The 18,592-nt window shown below is 57.3% G+C and overlaps 2 protein-coding genes across 7 annotated transcripts; one reads left to right on the forward strand and one right to left on the reverse strand.

Moving 5' to 3' along the window:
• Positions 1 to 994: 994 nt before the first annotated feature.
• Positions 995 to 1,773, reverse strand: TMEM203 (transmembrane protein 203). The gene has a single exon (XM_065853955.2). The coding sequence runs from the start codon at positions 1,698 to 1,700 to the stop codon at positions 1,293 to 1,295; it is 408 nt and encodes a 135-aa protein (XP_065710027.1). The 5' UTR covers positions 1,701 to 1,773; the 3' UTR covers positions 995 to 1,292.
• Positions 1,717 to 18,208, forward strand: NDOR1 (NADPH dependent diflavin oxidoreductase 1). 6 transcript variants are annotated; one of them, XM_065853956.2, is made up of 15 exons: positions 1,717 to 1,818; positions 1,916 to 2,050; positions 3,740 to 3,817; positions 4,236 to 4,333; positions 5,130 to 5,228; positions 6,166 to 6,267; positions 6,763 to 6,969; positions 7,317 to 7,438; positions 7,869 to 8,089; positions 8,429 to 8,536; positions 9,244 to 9,358; positions 10,774 to 10,920; positions 11,525 to 11,643; positions 14,989 to 15,083; positions 18,003 to 18,208. In XM_065853956.2, the coding sequence occupies exons 1-15, from the start codon at positions 1,759 to 1,761 to the stop codon at positions 18,145 to 18,147; spliced, it is 1,851 nt and encodes a 616-aa protein (XP_065710028.2). In that variant the 5' UTR covers positions 1,717 to 1,758; the 3' UTR covers positions 18,148 to 18,208. The 6 variants fall into 6 exon arrangements, with proteins under 6 accessions (XP_065710028.2, XP_071673409.1, XP_071673410.1 ...); XM_071817308.1 differs by lacking the exon at positions 18,003 to 18,208 and adding an exon at positions 17,366 to 17,996; XM_071817309.1 differs by lacking the exon at positions 11,525 to 11,643.
• The last annotated feature ends 384 nt before the right edge of the window (positions 18,209 to 18,592 follow it).

Here is an 18,592-nt window from a genome sequence, read left to right on the forward strand (position 1 = left end):
TTTCTAGAGAGAAAAGGAGCAGCCGCTTGCTTCATTGTCATCAGAGCATCTCACAGGGGAGCTCAGCCCCACGAACACATTCCTGGTGCTCCTCAGGCTCTGACGTGGAGAGCCAGTGACACAGTGGTTCTCCATCTCCAGATCGATCTGCACAAAACAGATCCCAAGAGCAGCAGGAGGAGCTGGGGTGATGGAGGAGCCAGGGGTGGCGCACGGAGCAGCTGGGGTTGGAGGGGAAGCCCTGGCTACCAGGAGATATTTTAGCAGAGTCGGCATCATCAGTAGAGTACAAAGGGCTGTAAAACTCAGTGTCAGGACACCAGTCCCCTGGGCCCGGGCTCCAAAGCAGCCCTTGACATCTCACAGAAAGGTGAGGGGCAGCCCCACTGCTCCCAACAGTGAAGCACAAGTGACACCAAAGTGTGTTCAGCGCTGGGAGTTCTCTGTGCCATTGGCATTTAACACACTGATCCCCACTTCCCTGGGGAATAGTGAACCACTCGTGCTCTCTGGGGGTCTACAGACAGCACTTCACCCCAGAGCTGAGGCTCAGTGAGACCTGTCCCTCCCCCTCCTTCACAACCAGCATCAGCCACGCACACTCCTGTCCCCATATCTCACCCTCCCAACACACCTATCTCAATATTCAGCAAATGGATTGGAAATACAAATTAAAAAAAAACCATTTCTGTTCAAAAATACACACATCAGTTCTCTCTGGCTCAGAGCACAGCCCCATAAAACCATGCAGGGCACTGAAGGCATAAAGTGCTCAGGTAAGTGAGAGGACAGATGGAAATAAATCAGCTTTGCTGCAGAAGCCGGCGCTTCATTCCAAGCATGGGCTCAGACGGGCAGGGGTAGCAGCAGCTGTGGCGCTTCTGGTGTACGAGGAGATCTACAGCAACCAACCCCCTCCAGGTAATTCCCATTCTCCAGGCAGCAGTTTTAAGTACAAATGCTTTCTAGAGAAAAATAATGTTATAAATAAAACTAATCCTTCCATGTATTTTTATTTTAAAATAAAACAACCAGCATATCAAACAGCGCTTTGCAGGGCAGGATACTTTAAAACAAACACCAGGAGCTCTGAGTGAGCTGAAATAAGGATGCAGCAGAAAAGGATCTTCTGAAGAAATACGATGCCATAAAACACAGCAGTGTCCTTAATGACAGAGCCTTCCTCTCGCAGAACCGGACCTGCGTGACCCGCCGCTCTGTACAGAAACAAAGGTGGGGAAAGCCCGATGATTGTCACTATGAGTCCAGGGCACGGCGGAGACCCCGCTGCCTCAGTTCACCCGGCAGGCCCGGATCATGAGCAGCTGCAGCAGGATGAAGACGGGCGACATGATGAGCCCGTACCAGAGCTCCCGGCTCTGCTCCACCAGCTTCTGGCACAGCAGCATCTCGAAGACAAACTTGAGGCTGAGGATGGTGAGGATCCAGAAGAGCCGCAGCACCGCCAGCCGCTTCTCCCCGTCCTGGAAGAGCCGCACGGAGACGATGGTGGTGAAGTAGGTGCTGAGCCCGTCGGCGGCGAAGAAGGGCACGAACACCAGCCACCAGGACAGCGCGGCCTGGCCGTCCACCTTCAGGACGAGCAGCACGGAGAAGGCCAGGAGCGCCAGGCCCTGCAGGAACAGCTCGAAGGTGGCGAAGCCCAACCACTGCACCAGCTCCCGCAGCGAGAACAGCATCGCCGCGACCGGGGCGGCGGCCAGGGCGGGGACGCGATCCCCGCGTCGGCGCAGCCGGATGACAACGTGTCGCGGGGTGGTGACGTTTGCGGAAGCGGTGTCATGGCGACGGGGCATGGTGAGTGTTTCTATGGGGCCGAAGCCGGGGGCCGGGGCTCGGGGACGGGGCAGCTCTTTTATTTGCGCGCCACCCGCCCTGAAAATCCTCTTTACAGATGGTGGAACGGAAGCTCCTGGTTCTTTTTGGCAGCCAGACCGGGACGGCTGAAGACACAGCGGAGAGAATCGGCAGAGAAGCCAAGCGCCGGCATTTCCAGTGCAGGGTGGAGGCGCTGGATGGTTATGAGGTGGTGAGTGATGGCGCGGTGAGGTGCTGGCGGGTATTTCTGGTTGTGCTTCAGCTCTGTCGTCCGTATTTCAGGTATTTGGGCATCCCCTGTCCTTGCTGGATGTCAACAAAACCCTTCCCGAGGGTGGCTGGTGCTGAAGGGGCTGGAGCACAAGTGTGATGGGAGCGGCTGAGGGACCTGGGGGGGTTCAGCTGGAGAACAGGAGCTGAGGGGAGACCTTCTGATCTCTGAACTGCCTGAAAGGAGCTTGGAGCCAGGGGGGTCAGGCTCTGCTCCCCAGGAACAAGCGCCAGGACCAGAGGAAACGGCCTCAAGTTGCACCAGGGGATGTTGAGGTTGGATGTGGGGAACAATTTCTTCCCCAAAGGGCTGTGGGGCATTGGAACAGGCTGCCCAGGGCAGTGCTGGAGTCACCATCCCTGGAGGGTCGGACAGACGGACATGAGGTTCTCAGGGATATGGGGCAGTGCCAGGGATGGGTTAAGGTTGGACTCGATGATCTTGAGGGTCTCTTCCAACCAAAATGATTCTATGATACTCCTGCCTGTGGGGTGGGTTTGCTGCCTACCTTCATCTGGAAGAAGATGCTGTTCCAGCTGGTCTCATTGAACTTGTAGGTGTCGAGGAGGAGTGTGAGGATGTAGTTGGCATTGGCGCAGTATTTAGGCAGTCGCTCAGGATTCTCTTCAGGGTAACTAGAAGACAGCTGGGGTGGGGATGTGTTTAGGGAAGAAGGGAGTTGTTTGCAGGCAATTCCCATGCAGGGACAATGCCCTGGTGAGTGCTGTTTGAGGCACCACGCTACACAGCCACCAGTGTTCAGAACAAGACTTCTGGACCAGGCAGGTGTTTTAGACCTGTCCGTACAGGTCTGTCCTGTAGGTATTTTAGACCTGTCTTCCTCCTTTGAGGAGGATTTACAATCCTGGACAGGTTGAACAGATGAGGTTCTCAGGGACATGGGTTAGTGCCAGGGGTGGGTTATGGTTGGACTTGATGATCTTAGATGTCTTTTCCAACCTAGACAATTCTATGATTCTATTATTTTGATGGGCACTGAAAGGTTTTCACATTTGGGTATTATTCAGCCTTCTCTTCCCACTGCTCCCCACCCCCTTCCTACAGAAACACCACATTTCCTCCTTAGTCAAACCAGCAGATACACATGGATCTCCCGATCTGAAATGAAATGGTGGTTATCACCGTTTACAGTTGGTGAAGCCACGTGTGGCCATTGCCACCGTTCTGGAGGCTCGGGGAGGGACACCTGGGACGGAGCGAGGGCGCCCGCCCAGCCTGCTCTCTGCTGCTCTCCTGGGAGCAACAGTTCTGCAAAATCTGTGTGTCTAGTGACAGTGTTGGGTTAACGGTTGGACACAATGGTCTTAAAGGTCTTTTCCAACTAAAATGATTCTATGATTCTAATTCAGCTGAAAATGCATGAAAACTGAGCAATGACTCATGGAATAGTTTGTGTTAGATGACAGACGTTCAGCTCAGCGAGGTGAGGAGCCAATGCTGGGGGCAGCACATGCCTGTAGAGGAGGTTGTGCCGCAGGGGCTGTGGGTTTTATTTTGCCGTGGTCTGTCCATGGACTCGATGTGATGTGAGCAGCCACATCGGGACAGCCAGAACAGGTGTTTGTGTGCTGCTGACCTGAATGCGCCTTTCTGTGTTTGTGCCCACAGGCCAACCTCATCAATGAGCTGTTGGTGGTATTTGTGTGTGCGACCACCGGCCAGGGTGACCCCCCTGACAACATGAAGGTAGGATGTGCTCCTGTCCATGTTGCTTTCATTTTCCTGGTCCAGTGACTGGATTTCTCTCTTGAAGCAGCTTGAGCTATGGTTATTTTCAGAGCGGGGAGCTCTGGAGCAGCACCAGTCACATCTCGTGTCACTGGTGGGGCACAGGGAGGGAACTGGTAAGGTTTCAGCAGTTTAACCAGTGAGAGTGGCTCTGCTGTTGCAAGAGCCATGGGGATGTTGGGCTCACAGAGCATTGTCCTCCTGGCAGGTGGCAATGGTGGCCACTTTCAGGGGTCCCCTCTGCAGAAGGCCGTGCTCCCTGCTGTTGGGGCTCAGCACAGGGCAGGGAGGACTCAGTGGATGGGCGAGTGAGGGACAGGCAGGCAGGGAAGGCTTCCTCGGCAGCAGCATGACTCCCCGGCTGTGTCCCTCCTAGATGTTCTGGCGGTTTCTATTCCGGAAGAACCTGCCACTCGGTTCCCTGTGCCAGCTGGACTACGCCGTGTTGGGCCTCGGCGACTCCTCCTATCCCAAGTAAGCAGCTCTGCGGCTCCTCGCCTGCCTGTGACAGCTGCTCCTCACAGCTCTGACCGTGGTGAGACCAGCGTGGCTGGAGAATGAAGGGGCAAGGGGGTACAGAGCCTGACTCTAGAGCAGCAGCTCAGACAAAACATAATTCCCCCTGGCGTTAACAATCCTGCTGTACCAGCCCGTGTCCCTACTAAACCCCAGAATCTGGGCTTGTGCCCATTTCTTTCCTCCTGGCCTCCTCAAGCAGCTGCTTTACTGCAGTGTGTGGGACTTCATTTTTCAGTCAGTTGTCACAGCCATGCAGTTCTCTGAATTGCAGAAGGCCTGTGCCACAGCAATTTCAGTGGGCCAAGCCAATAGCAGACATGAAACACAGAGTTTTAGGTGGCAGCCAGCCCTGTTGGTCCCAGTTCTCTCCCTAAGGATTGTTCCCATGTGCCCAAAAGAGCTGTAGTGGGAGGGATGGGAATGTGCCTGAGCTCCGTTTGGCAGGGAGGGCTAGAGGGAAGGAAGCGTTTCTCTGCCCTGAGGGGAGGCTTGACCTCCCCGAGTCACTTCTGGGAAGCTGGGCACAGCCTGTGTGGCCCAGCAGGTGGCACCCAGCTGCTTCTCTGAGCTGCCCTGGGATGGAGCGTGGGCTGTGCAGGGTGCAGGGCTGGACTGTGTGCTGGTTCTGGCCAGACCTGCCTCTATGCTGCTCTGGCATAACCCTGGCAGCATCAGCTGGCTCACGTCGCCAGCGCCTGCTGTCCTGCTGCAGGAGCCGTGCCCTCTGCAGCTGCCCTTATTTTCTGCTCAGGTTTAATTTTGTTGCGAAGAAGCTGCACAAACGGGTGCTACAGCTTGGGGGCAACCCTCTGCTGCCAGTGGCGTTGGGAGATGACCAGCATGACTTGGGGTAAGAGTCCGGTGGAGTGGGGAGCCTTGGGATGCAGCTTTGTCCTCGAGCTGGTTGGCAGGGCTGTGTGTGCTTTCACAGAATCCCAGAATGTCAGGGATTGGAAGGGACCTGGAAAGCTCATCCAGTTCAATCCCCCTGCCCGAGCAGGAACACCCAGCTGAGGTTCCACAGGAAGGTGTCCAGGCGGGTTTGAATGTCTGCAGAGAAGGAGACTCCACAACCTCACTGGGCAGCCTGGGCCAGGCTCTGGCAGCCTCACCGGGAAGAAGTTGCTTCTCATATTTAAATGGAATCTCCTGTATTCCAGTTTGTACCCATTGCCGCTTGTCCTATTGTTGGTTGTCACCAAGAAGAGCCTGGCTCCATTCTCGTGACACTCACCTTTTATGTATTTATAAACATTAATGAGGTTTCCCCTCAGTCTCTTTACCCCAGCCTTGGGGACAGCAGCGTGCTGCTCGCACACTGCGTCCTCTCCTGCACCCCAGACATGTCCAGCAGCCTGCTGCTCTCTGTGAACGTGCTGGTCTCTGCTCAGAACTCTTCTGCTGTGCCAGGTCCTGGATCACTTGCTCCTCCAGGGTGTCCCATGTTCCCCACCATGTGCCAAGGTCTCCTGGCTCTACCCAGCCCTGTTCAGACCAGGGGACACTGTGTCACACACCTGCAGGCGGTGACTGTCACCAGCTGTGCTCGGGGGATTGGTGGTTCTGCTCAGATATTGGGCCCCAGAGAGTGAGTGAGAGCTTAGAGAGGCTGAGACATGTTTGCAGCCTTGAAGCTGGAAGGGAACAGCATGGAGTGACTGTGCAGTGAAAGAGGAGCAGAGGTGGCTTCGCAGGTGTGGCCCAGCATTGTCCAGCTGCTGGGGTAGCAGTGCTTGAGCCTGGAGAGATGACACTGCTCTGCTGCAGCCAGAATTTCCCACTTGCAGGCCAGATGCAGTGGTTGATCCATGGCTCCTGGCCTTATGGGACAAGATCCTCACCTTGTATCCTCTCCCTCCTGGCCTCGAGATCATCAGTCCTGATGCACGGTGAGTGCAGAAGGTAGGCAGGCACTGCTGGAGCTGCCTGGTGTGAAATTATTCCCTTGCTGTTCCCTGGAGTGGGGATATGCCCTGTGTTGACCCGGAAGCCTCCCCACACAGCTTCTGGTGTCCCAAGTATGCCCTCAACTTTGCGCATGGGTGGCCCATCTCTCTCTGGATGGGGTGTCCCCTTGTCCCCTGGTGTGTGTGTCAGCTGCCCCAGCAGCATTCTGCTCCCCTTGTTGTCCTGATGTCCCTCTGCCCTTGGCAGACCTGCTGGGTGTGTGTGCCAGCCTCCCTCTGCCTGCTCCGGAGCCTGTGGGGTCTCGTCCTGGCAGTCTGCATTGCATTCTTGTGCCACAGGCCAGCCTCAGGGGACAGGGACGAGGGGTGGTGGATACAGAGGGGACACTTCAGGCCTGTCACTGCCTCCAGCCTCTGGTGCTACAGCAGCACAGGAGCCGTGGCATGGAGGTAACTGCATTGCTGTCCTGCCTACAGCCTGCCCCCTAAATACACCCTGCACTACCTCGCTGAGGACGCCCCGCACCCCGACAGTGACCTGCTGCAGCCGGCAGCCCCCAGGGCTGTTCCCTCCGAGCTGCATCCCTTCGCAGCCCGCGTGCTGTCCAACCAGCGGGTCACGGCAGAATCGCATTTCCAGGATGTCCGGCTCATCGAGTTTGATGTCACAGGCTCAGGGATCACGTGAGCATTTTCCTGACTCCCCCAAACTTTGCAGTGCGGGATTGGGTGTTCCGTAGCCTGCCTTCCTCTTCCACTCCCCTTAGTCAGGAATATCTGAGGCTGCAGCCTAGTGGACATGGTACCTGCTGTGCTGTCCCCTCCGTGACAAAGCCAGGGGCATATGGCAGCCTGGGTCCTGCCCACGGACCAGCTCTCTTTGCCTTGTCAGGTTAGGGAGCACAATGTTAGTGACACTGGCAGTTTAGGTGAGCTGTGGCCTCTCCCCGGTGCGAGTGCTATGGGGATGGCGGTGCTGTGACCCCGGGCCTGCCCCATGGCCACCTCAGCAGGTCTCGCTGCATCTGCAGGTTCAGCGCGGGGGACGTGGTGATGATCCAACCCCAGAACTGCCCAGAAGACGTGCAGCAGTTCTGCCAGCTCCTGCGCCTGGATCCAGACAGACGCTTTGTGCTGAAGCCCACAGAGCCTGGTAGGTCCTGCCCACTGCTCCCTTCCGTTCCTGCTGGGATGGGACAGCCCCTGAGCTCTGGCCCAGCCTGGAGCTCTGCTTTTCCTTTGCTTTAGGCACAGTAAATGGGGTGTTGCGAGTAGCTGAAAGATGCAGAACCTCTGCCTGTGTCGCAGTGTGGGGGCTCACCTTCCCTCCTGGTGCTCTGTGCCTGTGAATCCCACATTAGGGCCAGCGTGAGTTGTGGGAGGGACCCAGCAGTGCCTGGCTTGCACACACGCCTTGTGTCTTTGCCCCCCCAGCACAGAACATGAAGGATCCTGAAGGCGCTAGTCAGATTCCTCACCATGCTGCCCCATCCTGGAGACGCCAGAGCTGCAGGGACAGCAGGCAGACGGTGCTGGGGCATCCATCCTGGTGCTGGCCCTGAGCGTTTCCCACTGCTTTACAGGTACATCCCTCCCTGCCCTCTTGCCACAGCCCTGCACCATCCGGCACCTGGTCACACACTACCTGGACATCTCCTGCGTGCCGCGGCGCTCCTTCTTCGAGCTCTTGTCCTTCTTCTCTACGAATGAGCTGGAGCGGGAGAAGCTGCAGGAGTTCAGCTCTGCCCAGGGCCAGGAGGAGCTGTACAGCTACTGCAACCGGCCCCGCAGGACCACGCTTGAGGTAAGGCTGGGGGAGCCTGGCAAACCCTCTCCGTACAGGCTGTGCCATGGCGTAATGTAGGCAGATCATCGGCCACAATTTCTTGGCCTGGGAATTTAATCTACTTCACTTTTGAAGTGTCCTTGGACTTCCACTGACGGTTAAGACCTGCTCGAAATCCTTCTGGGCTCTGTGGTGTGCCCTGTGTTGCAGTCCGGGGTGAGGGGAGTGGGATGGGGTGGTTGGTGCCCACAGGTACCCAGAGTGGTGCCTTTGGTGGGGCACAGCAGTGTGGGACCCCCTGGAGCAGGCTGGCTGCCTTTGGGGAGTACCAGCTCTCACCCCACCTTGGCTTTGCAGGCTCTGTGGGATTTCCCTCACACCACGTGTGCCATTCCACCTGAATACCTGCTGGACCTCATCCCTCGCATCAGGCCACGTGCCTTCTCCATCGCCTCCTCCACACTGGTGAGAGCTCAGCCCTTTTTGGCCACTTGGCAGGCTCTGAGCTAAGGGTCTGGCAGGGCCAGGGCATGTCGTGGATGTTCAAGCTGGTCTCCCTGGCCCCCTGAGCACCCACAGCGCACCCGAACCCCCCACTCTGCTGTGAGTGCGTGGCAGGTCCATGTGCTGATGTCAGCCCCAGGGCCGTACCAGTCTCCGAATTAAGGTACTTGCCCTCCTGCAGCCCTGCGAGTGCTGGAGCTGGCCCAGGGCCCTGCAGAGTTCTGGTGTCCTCATTGTGGGGCAGTGGAAGTTGGTGCCCGGGAGCATCCCTGGGTGGTGTGGCCGTGGGAGGGGACAGTGCTGCTTCCTGCTGCTGCCGGGAGGTGGCAGTGGGACCTGACCCGGTGGCTTGGCAGATGTCAGCTCACGCACAGTGGCATTTTTCCTCCGTGGGGGCCTCAGATTTGACAGTCTCTGTGGTGGTTGCCAGCGGTGCAGAGCATTCCTGCAGCAGTGCTTCTCTGGGAAAAAAACCCTTCCCTATTGGAAAGGTTTGGGCAAGGATGTGCTCTGTTCTGTGTCTGAGTGGTTGTTCCAGGCTGGGACAAGTGCTGCAGATGCCCTCTCAGGGGCTGGGCACAGACTTTGTCCTGGAGGAGGCACTGGGACCTTTGGGCAGAGCTGTGTTGTGTGTCCTCTCATTTCCCATGGCTCCTGTCTGGACACAGGCTCACCCTGACCGCATCCAGATCCTCATGGCAGTTGTGCGGTACAAGACGCAGCTCAGCAAACCACGCCGTGGGCTCTGCTCTAACTGGTTGGCTTCTCTCAACCCGGAGCAAGGTAACTGCTTGGACTCTGTGAGAACCCCGTGTGCTTGCTGCAGCAACCAGAGCTGATTCCATGGGGCTGGAGTGGAGCTGTGTGCTGGAGCTGCTTGGACCCTGGGTGCAGGACACCGCATGGGGAGCTGGAATCATAGAATCGCTTCGATTGGAAGATACCATTAAGATCAAGTCCAACCATAACCTAAATCTAGCACTAAACCATGGCCCTAAGGATCTCATCTCCAACATCTGTTCAACCCCTCCGGGGATGGTGACTCCACAAATTTCCTGTGCAGCCTGTTCCAGTGCCCAGCAACCCTTTCCATGAAGACATTTTTCCTAATATCCAATCTGGACCTCCCCTGATGCAACTTGAGGCCATTTTCTCTTATCCTATCACTTGCTACTTGGGAGAAGAGACCAACCCCCTCCATGCTCCAAGCTCCTTTCAGGCAGTTCAGAGATCAGAAGGTCTCCCCTCAGCTCCTGTTCTCCAGCTGAACCCTCCAGGTCCCTCAGCCGCTCCCATCACACTTGTGCTCCAGCCCCTCACCAGCTCCGTTCCCTTCTCTCAACTCGCTCCAGCACCTCAAGGACTTTCCTATAGTGAGGGGGCCCAAAACTGAGCATCCTGCTGTGGCAGGATAGGCTGAACTCCTTCCTCACTGCTCCCATCTTCAGAGCATGGTGTGTTCGTCCAGCTTGCCCTGAGCACCCTGAGCTCTTGGTTTTCTCCCAGCTGCTTGACTCTCCTGCTCCCAGCACCAGCTGTCCTACCACAAACTGCTCTGGTGTCCTGGAGCTGGTCATGCTCTGGCTGCTGGACACCTCCAGCCCCATAGCACCAGCTCTGGGAAGGACAGTCCTTCCTTGGAGCACACCCATCCTGTCCTCCAAAACCTGTGTGTGCTGCTCATCTGTTCTAACCACAAAACCCCTCCAGCTGTGTCCTCAAGCACATGTGACAAGATCATGGGGTCTTCTTGCTGCAGGATGGCAGATAATTGCTCTGTATGACTTCAGGGTGAGATTGGGTCTTCTCAGAGTACTCAGACTCCCAGAGGAAGCAAGTTTGGCTCTTCCTTACTCGACAGCCAGGCTGAGATCCCTGCTCGCCTCCACCACTGCCTTCCCTGGCACCAGGTGTGTGGGAGAAGGCTGTCCCACGGCCTGCGTGCTGTGGGGCTCTTGCCTTGCTCTGGGCTTCACTTGGCTGCTTGCAGGGACCGTGCTGAGACAGCTGAAGCACTTTTTATACACGCATAGTGTGCCTGTGGCTCCAGGGGTGCTTCGGTGCCGGGGTGGGGGTGAAGCAGGTGTTGCCTGTATCTGCGGAGCATCTTGGAAGGGCTGGCTGTCCGGCTCCCCCTCCGCAGGGTGTCAAGGTGCAGTGGTGTGGGGGTGATTCTAGCCGCTCTGTTTGTTTTGCAGGTGATGTCCGGGTTCCTCTTTGGGTGAAGAAAGGAGGAATGAAGTTCCCAGTGGACCCTGAGACCCCTGTGATCATGATTGGCCCTGGCACAGGGGTGGCACCTTTCCGAGCAGCGATTCAGGAGCGGGTGGCACAAGGACGTGGAGGTGAGGGTCTCAGGATGGCCTTTGCTGCAGACAAGTCTGTGTTCAGCAGATGGGAAGGAGGGACTGGTGGCTCCTGAGGGTTTGGATGGGCCCGGTCTCTGCTGTGTTAGAGTGGGGGCAAGCTGGGCTCCAGGGCAGGGGAGGACCAGGGCCTGGTGTGTGCAGCTGGGGGGTTATTCACAGGCTGTGCTGCAAGGCTGCTCCATGGGTTGGGCTAGGGCCCTGCAGAGGCTCTTTCTTGGCACTCTACAAGTGGAGATGAATTAGCTGCACAAGGAATCAAGCCTCCACCGTTGTCCTGTCCTCATGCCCCTGGCTCAGCTGTGGGTCTCAGCAGGAAGCTAAGGCTGGTGGAGGGGAACAGGCAGCCCTGGGGGGCTCTTCTTGCCCTACCTGTCCCCCACCTCCAGCTTTTCCAGCACACAGGGGCCTTTGGTTGCCACAGGTCACCTGGCTTCACACTCACATGGCTCCAGACTCTGCCAGACACAGCAGAGGGGTGAGAGCCTTGGGGCTCTGCCACAGGTCCCGTGGCCACCAACAGCTCCCAGCCCTCGCAGGGCGTTCAGTCCCCCCAGCACAGCCCCTGTGCTCTGCTCTGCAGGGAACTACTTGTTCTTTGGCTGCCGCCAGAAATCCAAGGACTTCTACTGCCAGGCGGAGTGGGAAGAGCTGGTGACAAAGGGCTTCCTGACGCTCTTCACGGCCTTCTCCAGGGACCAGGTTAGTTCCCAGAGGAGGAGGGTGGATACAGAAGCATCTCCAGTAGCACCGATGGGACTCTGTCGGTGTTTCTGGCCCCTGTACCTGCTGGCATGGCCTGTGAAGGGCCTGGTAGGCTGTCACAGTGCTCACCTCGCTCCCCCACATCCCCTCAGTGCTGCTGCCCAGCCGGGACACACCTGGCTGAATTGAGCTAGAAAGGTTTCTGGGACAGGGCTGGAGAGTGCTGGAGCAGATAAGGCATTAACCAGCTTTGTTTGGCTCAAACACGTGAGTGATAAAAGGCTCCCAAGCCTCTCCAGGGGTGTCACCAGGCAGTAACCTTTCTTGGTTGAGTGCCACCCTCCCCACCGTGTCCCTCTGATTGCTGACTGCAGCCAAGGAGCTTGGCCTCTGTGCCAGCTCTCCCCGTGCAGAACAAAGCTCCCTGGAGGTACAAGCACCCCCACAACTCAGCTCCCTTTTCTCAGGCAGCATCTCTGGGCAGCTCTCAGCCCCTCTTTGGGCTGCGGGGTGTTTTTTTACATCGCTGGAGAGGCTTCGTGAGCAGCGGGTCTGTTTCACTGCCCTGTCCCTTGGTGTCACTGAGAGCTCAGCCTGCCTTTGAAACAGATCTGATAACAAGGATCAGTGAGAATGGGGATTTCTAGGCAGCTCAGCTGCACCAGTCCTTTTCTCCTGACTGTGTGCAGGCATTGACACTAAGCCAGCATCTTTTATCCAGTCGCTTGTAAGGCATGAGCTGAATGCCTCTGTGGAGCCTTTCCAAGCCTTTGATGAACAGGAGCAGCACTGCAGAGGTTTGTTGGGTGACCAGTCTGCCTTTTTTCTCATGGCTCACACAGTAAAGGAGGATCTACTGCTCCCCAAATCTGGAGAGCAGCCTCAGAGCCTCCTGCTGCCTTCACAGAGTCTGGAGGGACAGGGCTGGCATCAGAGTGTGCTGCCCAGCCTCCCAGCTCCGCCTGCTCCGTGTGGCAAAGCAGTTTGTCATGAGCGCCTCTGCCACCAAGTCCTTGCCATGCTGCACAAGGGAGGCAAGCGGGAGTGCAGCCAGATATGTCACATTGGGCCACTATACCTGCAGCTCGAGGAGGTGCCACAGCCATTAACTTGTCAAAAAGTTAGTTTTCAAAGAGCTCGGCAGGAGCTGGGATGCTCTGTAGCTGAGCAGGGTTTCCTTCTCTCCATAAGTTCCCCTTGCAATGACCTTCTGTCACATCACGTCTGCCCCGTGCCGCAGACTGATTGATCCCGGCCTCACACGACTGCTGCTAATTCTCAGCAGGATGCCCTGGGCTTTAGCTGAGATGTCGTGACCTGAGTTTGTCACTGGGGTGCTCTGGTTTCTAGATGGCTGCAGGTCCTTAGGTGACCTGCTCGGAGCCCCAGCCTCGGCAGAGCCTCTGTCAGCACTTGGCTGATTAATGCTAATGATGCTGAAGCTGAGCTGCCGTCTGACTGTGTCGGTGCTGGGGACGGGCTTGCTGACCTCCTGCATGGCCGGCAGCTGGGTCAGAGCTGTGGGGCCATGCCTGGGGGTGACCAGCCTCTCCTGTGCAATGCAGCCAGTGGAGCCACGTGGGACCTGCTGACCGTGTGGTGACCGGTTCTTGTGCAAGGTCACTGGGTCAGGATAGTGTCAATCCAGACTGGGGATGAAGGGGTGGAGCAGCCCTGCTGAGAAGGACTTGGGGGTGCTGGGGGCTGAAAGATGGTACGTGAGCTGTCCTGTGTACTTTGCAGCCCAGAAACCACCCGTGTCCTGGGCTGCATCTCCAGCAGTGTGAGCAGCAGGTGCCCGGAGGGGATTCTGCCCCTCTGCCCTGCTCTGGTGAGACCCCCCCTGCAGTCCTGATCCAGCTCTGGGTCCTCAGCACAGGACACACATGGAGCTGCTGGAGAGGGGCCAGAGGAGCCCCAGGAATGACCCGAGGCTGGAACAGCTCTGCTGGGAGGACAGGCTGAGAGAGCTGGGGTGTTCAGATGGAGAAGAAAAGCTCCAGGGCGACCTTAGTGTGGCCTTTCTGGACTTCAAAGGGGCCCATAAGAAAGATGGGGACAGACTTTTGAGCAGGACCTGTTGCGACAGGACAAGGGGTGATGGTTTTAAACTAAAGGAGGGAAATTCAGGCTGGACATGAGGAAGAAATTGTTGCCCTGAGGGTGGTGAGAGCCTGGCCCAGGTTGGCCAGAGAGGTGGTGGATGAACCATCCCTGGAGACATCCCAGGCCAGGCTGGACGGGGCTCTGAGCAACCTGAGCTGGTGAAGATGTCCCTGCTCATGGCAGGGGGGGCACTGGGGAGCTGGGAAGGTCCCTTCAACCCAAACCATTCTGTGATTCTGTGATTCTATGACAGCTGAGCTGGTTCCTGCTCAGGGTGGTCCCCACACACACCTCCAAAGCCACACACAGCGAGCGTGAGCTGCAGCAAGAGCCTTGTCGCCTCTGGTGCTGGACAGGAGGAGGGGAGGAGGCTGCTCCTGTGGCTCAGCTCCCCACTGTGCACGGTGGGACCTGCGGTAATGTGCCTGGCCTCCGTCACAGTGTCACCTTTGTCACGGAGGAGCCATCAGGGCCAGCAGTGAATTCAGGCACGTTGGCAATGGTGTCCCTCTTGGGCAGAAGCCAGGGCCGTGGGCAGTTGCTTGGAAGCTGAAATCTTGTGGGTTAACCCTTTGGGAACTCTCCTCTGTTGGGCTGTGCTGTGCCGAAAGGCAGGCCCCAAGCACAGCGGAAGGGCAGGAGGAGGGGACCTGAGGCTGCCCCCTGTGCTCCCTGCCCTTCCCAGCTGTGTCAGGCCTCCAGCAGGGGACAGGGCTGGGACCGGCAGCAGGGGGTGCGGGGAAGGGTCTGTGCCCTGCGGCAGTCCTGGCATGGGGGGCACTGAGCATCCTCTGCCCTCGATGGAGAGGAGATGGAGAAAGAAGGAGAGGGAGAGGGAGAGAGAGAGGGAGAGGGAGAGAGAGAGAGAGAGGGAGAGAGAGAGGGAGTGGGAGAGGGAGTGGGAGAGGGAGAGAAGAAGCCCTTGCAGGGACTCCTCAGCTCCTGGCCATGGCTCTTCACCAGTGCTGGAGCAGTCAGGGAGCAGCCAAATGATTTGAGGGGGCTACTTGGGGTGCATTCCCCACTGCTGCTGCACATATCTCCCACCAGCCCCTCCCAGAGTGCTTATATGAGGTACGGGGATCCTCTTTCCTGTGTGATGGTTGATCCAGCTGCTTCTCCCAGTGCTCCCCGCTCTGGGGGCTGTGCTGCCTACAGCTCTTGCAAACAGCCCCTGGGACCAGTCCCTGGGGGTGCTGCTGGGGTTGGTGGGCTCAGCGCTGTGTTTCCCCACAGGAGGAGAAGATTTATGTTCAGCACCGCATCCGGGAGAACCGGAGGCTGGTGTGGGAACTGCTGAGCAGCCGGAGAGCTCATGTCTACCTGGCTGGGTGAGTGAGAGGTCTCTACCCAGGAACTGGGGAGTGGGGCTGCGCGTTGCTGCTTCTCCACCTCTTGGCTCAGCCTCTGGAGCAAGCTCACCCTGCACCCCAGCAGGTCTCTGGGGTGCACTGGCCACTGCAAAAGAACCAGCTCTTTCCTACCTCTACATACATCCTGCTCCACAAACCCTGCGCTCAGAGAGCCATTTCTCACATACCCCGTGCTCCAGTTAGAAGGTGCAGAGCTGGCACCATGGTAAAGGTGCTATAGCCGACTCCGTAAGTCCGTCCCTCCAACTGCCAGCGCCCGTGACTGGCATCACCTGAAAGCGAGCTGCCTCTGAACTGTGGCAAATCCATACATGGGAGAGCACGGCCTCCTTCACACCCCTCTGCTCCGGCAGGGCTTGGTGAAACCAGGGATAAAGGCTTGTGTGGTTCCTGTGGCTGCTCAGCTGGGCAGGAGGATTTTAAAGCACAGTATACCAGGGCTCCATTGGTGCTGAGGCTTGTGAGTGCGAGCTTTTGGGACTCTTGGCACATTCTTTCTGGCTCTTTGCATCCAAAACTACCTTCCGGGGGCAATAATGAGCTGCACTGCACCACAGCCTTCCTCCTTGATTGCCTTGGGCTGGTTGGAAATCTTGAGCTGTTGACCAATAGGTGGGGTCTGGCCTTTGGAGGCAGAGCATCTGCAGCTCCGTGTGTAGCTCTGTGGCTCTTTTCCTGGGCAAAGCCCTTAACCTGCCTGCTCCTGTCGCTGCCTGTGTGGCAGGGAGGAGGCTGCTCACCGGCTGCCTGGGGTGAGTGTTGTGAAATGCTTTGGGCTCCTTGAGCTGGCGAGAGGCTGGCGCTGGTGTTTGTCGTGCACCCCGTGACCTGGAAAGCGCTGCAAACCTGTGCCTGGCTGTCGACATGAGCAGCAATTGCAGGAGGCTCTTTCCTGCCTGTCCCCCGCGGGAGCCGGAACTTCGCCGGTGCCTCGCAGGGTGCAACTGGCCTCGCTGCATTCCTGGGAGAAGGAGATCTTTGTTTACTGGCCGGGAAGCGGAGGCCAGGCCGCCCACCGCTCCATCAGTCGCTGCTGCACCAGCGCTACCGCCTACTCTGGCGTCCCTCGCTGCCTTGCGGAGCTTCCCGGGGCCTGTACCCCAAACTGGTCCTTCCTACCCGTGGATCTGGGGTTCAGGTTTGGTTTCCTCCATCAAGCTGCACTTGGGACTTGGGGCTGTACACAGCCCACAGCCCAAATGCTGCTTGGGTGATGAGTGGGCAGGGTGTCCTGATAGCTCTGTCCTCTCTGTCCATCCTCTTTGCCACTCTCTGGTGTTGATGGAAACACCCTGGAGGCTGCCAGAAAAGGATCAGTGTCTCGGAAAGAGCCAGACTTGCACAGCAATCCCCACTGTGGGATTTTGCAGTGACCGTGAGGATCGTGTTTTGGACGCTGGGGTTGCTGTGAGACCCATCTCACTGGGGTCTGTCCCTGGCATGTGGTTGCTCTCAACCCCAATTGGGCAGGTGGGATTTGAGAGCCATCCACCTTGTACAAGTGACAACTCTCTTGTTTGCAGGGGACACATTCCCCCCATCCTGAGCAGCCCACACCACATGTAAAGACACCCAGGATCCCAATGCCCTTCCTTTCCCACAGACTCTGAACTGCCAGTCAGGTGCCAAATGGGAAGGTGCAGGTGGGCTTGCCTGAAAATGGCCTTTTTTCCCCCTAAAAATAGTATTCACAGCTTCAGCCAAACTAGGAGAAAGATGGAGAAAGTGGGTTCTGGGCCATGTGTCCCCGAGCAGGGGCTTGGGCCTCGCAGCACCGTGTGTCTGCCCTCCCAGAGGCCGGATCTGCTCAGTGACTGTGCCAGCTTGTCCCACCCAGGGACAAAACGCTTGCAAGTGTCTCTCTTTTTCTGCAAAAAATAGATACTTGACATGTTTTCCATCACAAGCCCAGCTACATTATCTCACACTTGCATATCAGTGCCTGACTCAGAAACAATGCGACTCTTCCAAAAAAAGAAGACCTCCTTTCTGTGTATTTTGGGATGTTAATCAACTTCAAACGCAAGTCAGAATTCTGCCTCGTTCTTGGGAAACAGCAAGGACATTGCCAGATACTTGTGCCAGTTGGAGCAGCCTGGGAAATGTTTTATTAGATGCTTTTTTTGTCACACAGTCAGTTCATCAAATGAAACTCCAAGAAAAAGTCTGAATTTCTTATTTCCCATAAGAAATAATTGTGCTTGAAAGTGTTGAATCCTATTCGGGAATTTTCTTCACAGGAGCTTGTGTCTTCTTCGCCTTTTCTCTTAATTTGAGGTTTGAACTGGCTTTGGTTACCAATGTCACCATCAAAACAATCACGTCCGATTTCTTGAAAGGAGGCAGCGATGGACGGAAGCGGCTGCTCCTTTGCAGCGGTCGTCTTACCCAGCTTGGGATCGGACGTGTTTCCACTGAATGTTTCCCCTGAGATGAAAGGACAGTTTCCTGCCCTCCTGCTGATGAATTGTGACTTGTGCATATTCCCCGTGTCCCTCTAATGGGAAATGGAGCACTACAAGGGCTGGAGTTAAGGCTACTGAGCTGCGATGCTCCTTTGCCAGGGACTGGGTACCGAGGCCAAGTCTTTGCCTGCAAATGCCAGCGCTGAGAAGCCCGTTGTGGATAACGGGGCTGCTCTCCAGGGAGTGGTACGAGCCACCTCTCCAAGCCTGTCATTTATCCCGTGCCAGGCAGCCCGTGTTGCGGGGTGAGGCGGGTTCCCACCGCCCCGCTGCAGCCGCAGCCCGTGCCGGGGCAGTGGGTTCGGCCGCAGGGACTGCTGCCCGCTGCTGGGCCGTACCGGAGCACCGGGGATGCAGACATGGCCCTGGTTTTTCTGCTCACCCTCCGTTGTGCCTCCTACTCTCTCTTCAGGAATTCCAAGCAGATGCCAGCAGCCGTGGCCGAAGCCCTGCAGTCGGTGTTGCAGCTGGAAGGTGGCCTGTCGCCCTCGGAAGCAGAGGAGCATTTAGCAGCCTTGGAACGGTCCCAGCGCTTCCAGTCTGAAACCTGGTCGTAAGCCTGGCTCCCTGCCTCCCCTTCCCCCAAACTCAGCCTGAATAAAGGAGCCAACAAAGTGATACGCCTCTGGCATCATCCTTGGGCTGAGATTATCCCAGCCAGGGCAGGGGCCTGGCAGAGGGGCTGCATTTACCAACCAGCTCTTCCCTGATGGCAACAGGGCCATGGCGGGCAGGGGAACCCCTATCCTGGGGGGTGGATTTGGCGGGGGTAAATTCTGGCTCCCTGTGCCCATACCACACTGGTGTGGAGGTGAGAGGTCTTGATGGTGGGTGTTGCTGACTGGCTCCCGCATGGGATCGAACTGCCGTCCTGCGTGGGACCGAGCTGCTGTCATGCGTGGGACCGAGCTGCTGTCATGCGTGGGACTGAGCTGCCGTCCCGCATGGGACCGAGCTGCCGTCCCGCATGGGACCGAGCTGCCGTCCTGCCTGCCCCAGCTC

This window comes from Patagioenas fasciata, chromosome 20 (assembly GCF_037038585.1).
Source record: "Patagioenas fasciata isolate bPatFas1 chromosome 20, bPatFas1.hap1, whole genome shotgun sequence".
Taxonomy (NCBI): Eukaryota; Metazoa; Chordata; class Aves; order Columbiformes; family Columbidae; genus Patagioenas; species Patagioenas fasciata.

Bases quoted from the DNA above. Each gene is read 5' to 3' on its own strand.
- TMEM203 (XM_065853955.2), bottom strand. From the start codon at position 1,700: ATGCTGTTCTCGCTGCGGGAGCTGGTGCAGTGGTTGGGCTTCGCCACC.
- NDOR1 (XM_065853956.2), top strand. From the start codon at position 1,759: ATGACAACGTGTCGCGGGGTGGTGACGTTTGCGGAAGCGGTGTCATGG. The intron at 6,268-6,762 runs GTGAGTGCAGAA...TCCTGCCTACAG, and splicing joins ATCATCAGTCCTGATGCACG to CCTGCCCCCTAAATACACCC. The intron at 8,537-9,243 runs GTGAGAGCTCAG...GTCTGGACACAG, and splicing joins CCATCGCCTCCTCCACACTG to GCTCACCCTGACCGCATCCA.